The sequence below is a fragment of the Elephantulus edwardii genome, unplaced genomic scaffold (genome assembly GCF_000299155.1).
Source record: "Elephantulus edwardii isolate Elephantulus edwardi_28Jun2011 unplaced genomic scaffold, EleEdw1.0 scaffold00185, whole genome shotgun sequence".
NCBI lineage: Eukaryota > Metazoa > Chordata > Mammalia > Macroscelidea > Macroscelididae > Elephantulus > Elephantulus edwardii.
The window spans coordinates 4,057,492-4,068,071 of NW_006399935.1; the positions used below are offsets into that span (position 1 = coordinate 4,057,492).

General features: G+C 45.6%; 1 protein-coding gene across 1 annotated transcript in view; it reads left to right on the plus strand.

Moving 5' to 3' along the window:
* The window catches only part of FUT3 (fucosyltransferase 3 (galactoside 3(4)-L-fucosyltransferase, Lewis blood group)), a 30,498-nt gene that overhangs the window by 8,506 nt on the left and 11,412 nt on the right, over nt 1–10,580 (plus strand). Inside the window, exons 4-5 of the mRNA XM_006896430.1 lie at nt 1,529–1,603; nt 4,127–4,188. Of these exons, the coding sequence (XP_006896492.1) occupies nt 1,529–1,603; nt 4,127–4,188 (137 nt within the window). The remainder of the gene's footprint in view (nt 1–1,528; nt 1,604–4,126; nt 4,189–10,580) is intronic.

Below are 10,580 nucleotides of genomic sequence, written 5' to 3' on the forward strand. Positions count from 1 at the left end.
GTAATTGCAAAGCACCTTAGTCTCCAGCCTGACATCGTTGCTCTTCCATACTCTTGAGAGGTCCCTCACAGCTGACTTTCCCCAATGCAATTTGTCTCTTGATTTCCCAGCTGCTGTTACCAAGAGTGTTGACTGTGGAGCCAAGTAAACTAAAACTGCTAACTATCTCAATCTCTTCACTATCCATCCTGATGCTGCCAGTTGGCCCAGTGGTGAGAATCTTTGTTTTCTTGATGTTGAGCTTCAATCCATATTGAAGGCTGCTGTCCTTGACCTTCTGCAATTTAGTAGTAAGGCATTATGTTGCCATCTGAAAGGCATGTGGTTTGAGTCCACCAACTGCTCTGCAGGAGAAAGATGGGCATTCTCCTCTTGTGAGATTTACAGCCTCTGAGAAGCCACTACAGCGATGAGTACGTTGCAACTCAACACCACCTAACGACACTAATAACAGTAGATATTAAAAATGAATTTACACAGTGCAACAATGAATGAATGAAAACCCAAAATCTCTGTAAATGTTCACTAAAACTAATAAAATTTAATAATAATTAAAAAGAAAAAAATGAATTTACAGAGGTGGAGGATATGCTGTAAAATTCACTGGACTTCTTACACTCATGCGTGAGGCCACAGAGACATCAGGAGGGTGTAAAATAGCCCAAGGAGAGCTGAAACAGCACCAAGGGATCAAGGGCTCTCAGGCCTGAGATCCATGCTGCAGAGGAGAAAGAAATACACTAAAGAACCAGTGCTTTACGAGTCTCAATTTAAACTCAAGCCCCATGCTTCCTGAATGACACTCTCAAAGGTCCGTGCTTGAAGCAGTATTCATGCTAATATAAGAATCTCCTATTTCAAAGTGTAGAAGAATCTCTTGGAAGTGGATTAAAGTAACCACCTGGGCTGTGTTTAGAAAAACCAACCAAACAAACAAGAAAAAAAAACCCAACCCATGTTATTTTGAACTTAAACGTTCACCCTGATGCCCTCATATTCGTGAGCTCTTTGAACGGATGGTGAAAAGGCGCTTGCTTCCAGCTCGGAGTTTCCAGTAATAAACCGGAGGGCAGGGACCTGTGACCACTCACTGAATGATCCTAGCTGCACACAGGAGCTCACTGCCGCCAAACCCCACGTCCAGAGCTCCCGCCTTTCACCGGCCGTATGACCCACCACGTCCTCTCAGTGTGGAGTCTGTAACTTTCAGTTCACACTGGGAGTGTATCTTTTTTTTTTTTTAATGGTCTGGTGGAGTGGCCATTCTGCTCTGTGATGGCAGTTGCCCGCTCTGGATTGGCTCTGTCCCTCCACAGGCCCTCTGACCGCAGGGAGCCCTGACCAGGGGGACCTCTGTACTCCTGGAAGTCACTGGGTATGCTCAGAGGCTGGGTCATTGAAAAATGCCTGCGAACATTGGTTCTGGGAGTGGCCGATACCCCAGGGGACCCAGGGGTTCAGCATTGCAGCCTTTGGGCCTGATAGCACCACCAGCCTTCTCTCTCTTTCTCACGCTTTTTTCTTGCAGGAGGCCTTGGGGGGGTGCTCCCCGAGAACCTGAGGGCCCGACAGGAAAAAGGTGGTGTTGGACTCACACAGGCGGGTGGGGAATCCAGGTGCCCTTCGTGGCCTGCCAGGATGCCCACTGCAGCCTCCTCTGCCCGTCCTCCTGTCTTTGCTCTGCTGGTTTCAACCAGTTCACACGGCCTGAGAAGATGTCAATATACAGCAGACACAGGAGCCCTCTGCCTTGACTCCCACGGCTCCCTATGACCTAGGTAGACTCTAAACACAGCATGGCTGCTGGGGCTCTGCCCCCCCCCCTTCCCACTCTGAAGGCCCAGTTGTCCACCACCCTTCCTCTGTGGTCTCTGCACAAGTCTTGGTTCTCTTCTCATCCTGAGAACCAAATATCCTGGAAGCTTGGACCAGCCATACCTTCTTCCTCACCTGTAAACACACCTGTGTCAGGAGCTTAAGGTCTCTCCCGTCTCATTTACCATGACGTTTGTGCACAGAGAAGGCAGGGTGTGGGGGAGTGGAGGTGGGAACCTGACAGGAGGCTCCCCTGGCTTCGTGTGCACTGGCCAGTGTGTTCAGATGCAGATGGAAATGGAAAGATTTATAGCCTCGGAAACCCGCTGGGGCAGTTCTGGCTCTGCCCTGCCAGTAGCCGGGGCATGATTGATGGCGATGGGTGTGAGTTTGGGAGGTGCCCGGCCCACCGTTCCCTGAGGGACCCCTGATGTGCTTTCTTCCACCCAGACTTTAGAAACCAGTCATTTTGTCCACCTTCGCCCCTAAAGCCTTCAGCTGGTAACAGAAGGGTCTGTGGTATTATCCCACCAGCCCCTTCTCGAGGGAAAGATGAAATGGCTTCCTGCTATGAAGGTTTCCTCTGGACCATCACTGCCATCCTACCCGACACCTCCTGACCCTCCCTTGAGCTTCTAAAATGATTTAATAAGGAAGTAACTGGGTACAACCTTGAGTCAATAGGCAAAAATTTAAGATAGAGATCAAGAAATAAAGAGAGAAAAAAAGGGGGGAAATAGACAGAGTGTCCCTTCTTCCCTCTGTCCTTCCCAGCCGCCCTTGCTCTGCCTGGCCACTGACCACAGTCCTTAGCTTTGCCCTGTTTGTCACCTCAACTCAGCCACTGGCCCCTTCTCGGCCTGTCATTGGCTCAGTGTTATAGCCTTTGGCCTCTCTTTTATAAAATTATTAATTTATGCTGCAGGGCATACATAAATGTGTATACATTGTGTTTCATTCATGTACATTGTATCTCACACACCCCTTCATTCACACTGTTTCTTGAGATCATTCATATACATTGTGTCTTATGTACAATGTACTATAAAGACCCACCTTCTCAGGTCCCCACTGGATCTTTCCTGATTCTACCACCCTTTCACTCTGCCTACCAAACTCTGCCATGTCTATCATTTCACCCCTTCCTATCCTCCCCTCTTCCACGCCCTTTCCCTTCCCCTTTATGCACATCTTACTAGTTATCTAGACTATAAATCTTTATGAGTACACTGACTGTCTTCCCCCCCCCCCAGGGAGGCTGGGACCTCAAACTATTGACCTTTCCTGTTAGTCTTCCCAAGCACACTTTCTGTAAAGACCCCGGCATAGTAAAGTCCGTGGAGCTGCGGTGCTCTGGCCTACACAGGGTCACTGTGTGTGTGTTGGGGGAGGAATCCTTGACGTCAGTGGATTTTTATCCATGTTTTTCACTTTATGTTGTTGTTAGGTGCCATTGAGCCAAACATAGAGTGCAGCTGTGAACAACAGATCTGAACCCTGTCCTGTCCTGTGCCATCCTCGTCATCTCTGACACACCTCAGACTCAAAAGCACAGTCACTGTGTCAATCCATTTCACTGAGGGTCTCCCTCTCTTTCGCCATTCCTCCACATTACCAAGCATGAAGTCGTTTTCCAAGGAACGTTGTTGTTGTTGTGTACCAGAGTCGGAACCGACCCGCAGCTGACTCTCCAGTGGGTTTTCAGAGGCACTGAATCGCATAGGAGGAGATTGTCCATCTTTCTCCTGGGGAGCAATTGGTGGACTCGAACCACATACCTAAGGGATTGCACTGCACCTTCTTGCCACCAGGCCACCAGAGCTCCCTCCAGGGAATAACCTCTCCTAAAAACATGTCCCAAGTATATGAGATGAAGGGTCTTCATCCTTGCCTCAAGGAGCACTCTGGCTGCACTTTCCCTGATAGGGTGGGAGGAAATGAACATACTTCCCTACAAAGCAGAAGGGAGGTTCAAGGCCACCCAGAGGCACCCAGGAAGAAAGGCCTGGCAATCTGAATCTGGAGCACTCAGCTGTTGGGACAACCAAATGGAGCTCTGTCCTTCCTGCAGGACACATCCAGGGTCCCTTGCCTGGCTTCACTTCATGGTGGGAGAGACTGCAGAACCCAAAGCTAGAGGATCATAAGGTCACAGGTGACATCGGGGGATGACCTGAGTCCCCAGCCTGCTGCCCGAGAGCCTTGTCATTGTTTTATGAATTTTGGTTGAGCTCCCAGTTTACTGCGTAGCAAGGGACGTGCCCAGTTGGTGTGGTATTAAAGCTGACGGGACACTTCCCTCTCCTCCCAGCTAAGGAACTAGTAGTCTCTGTCCTGCAACAGGCACTGCTCCAGCTGGACGTCCACCTCCAGGTAAGCTGGCCCCTCTGGCACATTAGCCTCTGGCTCTAGGTGCCTCCAAGCCCACTAGGACCACTGTCCTGCCCCCAGGAAGCTCCTCCACGCAGTGATGTCCTTTCTGCTTGGCTGTGTTCAGCAGTGAGGCTGGTGGGGGCAGAGAGCAGAAGACCCACTGGGTTCTGAAATGGTCACCAGCCTGGGGTCTCAGCTTGGGGTCTTTCTGGGTGCTAGGTGGACCTGGGGTGGGGTGGCTTTCTGGATGATTTAGGCACATTCACCTGACCAGGAGACAATGGGTGTTTCTCTCTCTGGCAAGGTTAAACACCTCCCAGCTTCCTGAGCTACTGTTACTTGATGCCTTCTGGTCAGCTCCAGCTCCTGGGACCCAGGACCAAGAGTAGAACTTCCCACAGGGTCTCCTTAGACAGTCACCTTTACAGGAGGGGCTGTGGTTGAAACACTCTCAACACCAGCCTAAGGTGTCTGAGAAGACATGGTAATCCATGAGTCAATTTTAATTCATGTTATAAAACAAAGTGTATATAACAGCGTGAATGAAAATCATTGGTTTGTAAACTTTCATTCAAATTTTAAAAATGGGAGAAAAAGGAGACCAACTCCCTGCCCTGTCCATGCCACCTTCACCATCTGTTTTGCATACCTCACTGGTGCAGCTGCTGAGTCAGCCCCTCTCCCTCAGGGTCTTCCTCTCCTTCCTGGACCCTTTGCTCCTTCGGGGCATGGCCATTCCTTAGAACATGCCCAGAGTACGTGAGACAAAGTCTGCCATCCTTGCATCCAAGAAGCACTGCTTCCAAGGCAGGTTTGCTCCCTGTTCTGGTTCTTGTGGTTCTTGTTCTATGCCCTCGAGTTCACTGTGATTCATAGCAACCCTGTGAACAGTAGCTCTGAACTCTGTTGTATCTTGAGCTAACGTCACTGCTTCTGACCCACCTGCCTCCACTTGCCGCAGTCACAGTGTCAATCCATCTCATCTGGGGTCGCAGTCTCCTGCACTGACCCTCCACTTTTCCAAGCATGATGCCCCTCTCCAGGGACTGGTCCCTCCTGGCCACGTGCCCAAAGTATGTGAGGCAGAGCTTCAAAATCCTTGCCACCAAAGAGCAGCGTGGTTTCACTCTCTCTAGGTCAGACCTGTTTGTTCTTTTAGCAGTCCATGGAATGTTCAATACTCTTCTTCTGATTCTTCTTGTTGTGTATCCTTGAATCAGAACCAACCTATAGCTGATTCTCTGGCAGGGTTTCAGAGGCAGTTAATCACATGGAAGGCAGCTGGGGATTTGAACCCCATGTCTTCAGGATTGCAGTGCAGCTTCTTACCACTAGGCCACTAGAGCTCCCTCCTCTTATGGTAGTCTGTGCTGTATTCAATATTCTTGGCCAGCACCAGAATTCAAAGGTGTCAGTTCTTCTTTGATATTCCTTATTCACACTGTCCAAACAATCAATAAGGTGGACAGGGACATGAAAGGCACTTGGCCACCCCACAAATGCACAATCACAGCACTGGCTCTGGAGTAAAGTACAGAGCCAGGAAGGAGGAAGCTAGTGGGTGAATGCAAACAAGAACCATCGAGAATGAAAAGAGTGATGGTGCAATGTGGAAATGCTAGTCAAAAGTCAAAGTCATAAAGCAGTATATGCATGAATGGTTGGATGGGACATCACCTGCTCTGTAAGCGTTCATTCATCACAGTAGGAAGTTTTCTTTAAAAATTAAATAGATGCAAGGTGCAACCACTGTGGAAGGCGGTATGGCGCTTTTTCAAAAAGTTGCAAATAGAGATACCATTTGACCCAGCGATTCCACTACTGGGAATATACCCCAAAGAGACCATAACTGACATCCAAGCAGATATATGCCCATCCATGTTTATTGCAGCTTTGTTCACAATAGCAAGGAGCTGGAAACAACCTAAGTGCCCATCAACAAACAAATGGATAGAGAAGCTGTGGTATATTCACATAATGGAATAATAGGCTGCATTGAAAAACAGGGAACTCATGCAGTATTCTTCAAAATGGGTCACCCTGGAGGACATTATGCTGAGCAAGGTATCTCAGTCACAAAAGGACAAATACTGCATGGTGCCACTGTTGTAAACAGGACTGACATTGGGGCTAGGGAGAGACTGAGAAAGATGGGTTCAATAATGTATATTGCATTGAAACAGATGAGGGAGAAAACTGTTTAAAAGGGATATGTGATTAGGTATTATTGTCATGATAGGAGTCTAGAGCGAAGGCTACATGGTGGAGTGAACCTGGGGGAGGGATTGTAAAACAATGAAAGAATTTTTCTTTTACTTTTCCAAGAGGGTAGTGTTCTGGGGCGGGGAGGGTTGGGGGGGGGAGAAATGTGCAACAATGAATGAATGGAAATTTAAAAAAAAATTAAATAGATGCAATCCCAGAAGCACACAGTTCAAATCCACCAGAAGCTCTGCTGGAGGAGGGGCAATCTCCCCCTGTACCAGTCAGACCTGATTTGATGGTTGTTGTTGTTGTTGTTGTGTGCCATCGAGTCACTTGCAACTCATAATGACTACACACAATATATAATAGAATAAAATTTTTAAAAAAATTTAAATAGATGTAACAATGATGGAGACCATCAGCTCAGTGATGGTGTTCTGCTGATGGCCGGGAGACCATTCCTGTTGCTGGCTGGATTACTGAAATAAGGAGGAGACGAAGACCAAGACAGGAATACCAGCACAGCTGTAGATTGAAAGGCTTGCAGTTAGGAGATGGTAGCAGCCCAAGTGCACTTCTGCAAATGAATGGATAGAGTACATTTGCATAATGGATACTGTTGTTAAGTGTCATCGAGTTGAGTATGACTCATAGTAACCCTATGAACAAAAGATCTGAACCCTATTCTATCCTGCACCATCCTCATTGCCACAGTCACCTTGTCAATCCACCTGCTTGAGGGTCTTCCTCTCCTTCACTGATCTTCCACCCTTCCCAGCATCATGTCCTTCTCCAAGGATGAGCACCTCCTAGCAACATGCCCAAAGTATGTGAGGTGAAGCTTCATCATTCCTGCCTCCAAAGAGCACTCTAGCTGCACCCTCTCCAAGACATATCTGTTCATTCTCTTGGCCACCCATGGGATGTTCAGTGCTCCTTCTCCAACACCATAGCTCAAAAATGTCAATTCTTCTTCTGTCATCTTTATTCATTGTCCAGCTCTCAGATGCATAGCTAGTAATTGGAAAAACTATGGCCTGAATCAGATGCACCTTAATCCTCAAACTGACATCATTACTCCTCTATAATTTGGAAAGGTCTCTAACTATAGATTTCCCCAGTGTAATGCATCTCCTTATTTCCTGACTGCTGGTACCAAGGGTGTTGCTTGTGAATCCAAATAAGATGAAGTTGTTGACAGTTTCAATCTCCTCCATCCTTCATGATGCTGCCTATTGGTCCAGTGGTAAGAATCTTTGTTTTCTTGACACTGAAATGCAATCCATACTGAAGGCTGCATTTCCTGATCTTTTGCAACAAATGCTTCAAGTTCTCCTCACCTTCAGCAGGCAAAGTTGTATCATCCGCCTAACACAGGTTATTGATGAGTCTCCCTCCAATCCTGATGCCACACTCCTCTTCATAGAGCTCAGCCTCTCAGATAATTTGCTCAACATATAGATTGAATAGGTATGGAGAGATAATACAATCTTAACACACTCCCTTCTCAATTTTAAACCATGCCGTGTTCCCTCAATCTGTTCACACAACAGCCTTCTGGTCCAGGTATAGGTTCCACAAGAGTACAATTACATGCTCTGGGATTTGCATTCTTCTCAAAGTCAGCTACAACTTGTTATGATACACACGGTCATTTGCATAGTCAATAAGCACAAATAGGCATTCTTTTAGTATTCCTTACTTTCAGCAAGTATCCATCTAACATCAGCAATGATAAACCTGGTGCCACAGCCTCTTCTAAACCCTACTTGAACATCTGGCAGTTCCCTATCTATGTACTGTTCTAGCCAGGTTTTAATGATCTTCAGCAGAATTTTTCTTGCATGTGGTATTAATAATATTGTTTGATAGTTTCCACATTTAGTTGGGACACCATTCTTGGGAATGAGAACAAATCTGGACCTCTTCCAATCCATTGGTCAGATAGCTGTCCTCCAAATTTCCTGTAATACAGTGCAACCTTAAAAAACTGTGAATATGTTGTGAAACACTACAGAACACTCATGAAGCTAGAGGACATTATGCTGACTGAAATAATTCAGTCACCAAAGGCCAAGTACTGCACGAGACCTCTATTATAAAAACAGGAGGGTTAGCAGAGGGGGCCAGGAAATCAGAAATATAATGGACAATGAACACTGTCCTGGATTAGGAGAAGGGAAGAACCTGGAATAAATGGATGAATAGACAATATGTGCATTTCAATAAACAACTGTGAACAGGACATGCATAACTGATTGAATGAGGAGAGGAAGCAGACAGGGTGGGGAAAATGCAGGTCAGTAGAGATGAGTGGATGGATCAAGGAAAAGGCAAGTTACAGGATTTGATGAGATGTTGTGATAAATGGCATGGATCAATTGTACTTAATGTTCTGAAACAAAAATGTGGGGTTTTGTTGATTGAATGACTAAATGTAAGCCATTTTAAAAAAAACCAACAACCCCATACAGATGTGTGATGGGGGGAAGGCTTGCAGGAGAGTGTCGCAGTGTCATTTGCAGGCTGATACAGGGAGATGAGGGTATTAGATGTGTTTATACCCATGACCTGCTATCATTTATAAAAGCATTACTGTCAGTGGTTATGAGGACTGACGTGTGGGAGACTATGGCAGCTATGTGATGATGGAAGGCATGCTCCCAGAAGAAAAGGAGTTAAAATTGGGTTGCGTGAATTATCCACTGGGAGATGAGGGAGAAGAAAGTGATTGTGCTTGTGAACGAGGAAGAAGAGTTGAAGGTGCCTGCAGCTAGAAGCAGAGAAGGGACGAGGTCTCCCAGGGAAAGGCCATCCTTTAGACCACAGACATGAAATTCTGGAGCTTCCCACAGCTGCTCCAGCCATGGTAGTGCCCAATGACTTTGAAAGTCAGTGATGCAACAATGAATGAATTAATGGAAACCTAAAATCTCTGTAAATGTTCATTAAAATTCATAAAATTTAATAAAAAAATAAGAAAGTCAGTGGTACAGTCACAAAAAGATAAATACTGCATAGTGCCACTGTTGTAGAATGGGACTGACATCAGAGTTGGGGTAAGACTGAGAAAAATTGGATAAATTACGTGTACTGCGTTGAAGCAGATGAGGGAGAGAACAGTTTAAAAGCTATATATGATGGGGTATTATGACAAGAATCCAGAATGAAGGTTGCGTAGTGGAGTGTACTCAGGGGGAGGGGGGATTGTATACCAATGAAAGACTTTTTCTTTTTCTTTTCAAAGAGAACAGTGAACTGGGGTGGAGGGGTGAGCAGGGAGAAAAGTGCAACAATGAACAAATGGAAATCCAAAATCTCCGTAAACGTTCATTAAAATTAATTTTAAAAAAGAAAGTCAGTGGTAGGAGTTATTACAGATAAAGAGAACTGATCTTTATTAAAACCTTATTCCATATGCTGAAATATTTTTTTGGGTTTTTTTATTATTATTAAATTTTATTAGTTTTAATGAACATTTACAGAGATTTTGGGTTTTCATTCATTCATTGTTGCATGTTTTCTCTACCCTCCTCCCCAGTTCGTTCTTCTTCCCCCCCCCAAATGTCTGTTTTAATTGCCCCATTGCCACAGTGCTTGTCGAAGCCAGTTCTGATTAATCTCCTTTGTCAGTGTGTCCTTTGCCATTCTCTATCACTCCTCCCTGAGAGAGACTTCACCCTGATTCATAAGAAAAAGGGGATGGCGTATTCTCTTAGCTACTTCCTGCTGAAAAGGGACGCTGTGGGTTTCAGGGTGAAGATCTTCCCTCACTACATGCCGAAACCTTTTAATTCCTGACAGTCCAGCCCCACTTTCTGGCAGAACAGCAGCAATCATTTATTCACAGACAAAATTACTGAGTATTTGTTCATTATTACTGTAGGGGGAAACTTATTTATACTTATTTTTCTTATTTATTTTTTTATTTAGTTTATTTTTCATTTCAATGAACATCTACAGAGATTTTGGAATTCCATTCATTCATTGTTGCACCCTTCTCCCCACACAAACCCCTCCCTCCCCACCCCGCCCCCGTTTGCTCCTCTCCTTGAAAAGCAAAAGAAAAACTCCTGGAAGTGGAAGTTAAGATAGTATATTTTTTTCACGTGATCATTCAAATATATGTTGTTTTTTTTATTTTATTTTATTATTATTTGTGTGTGTGTGTGTGTGTGTGTGTGTGT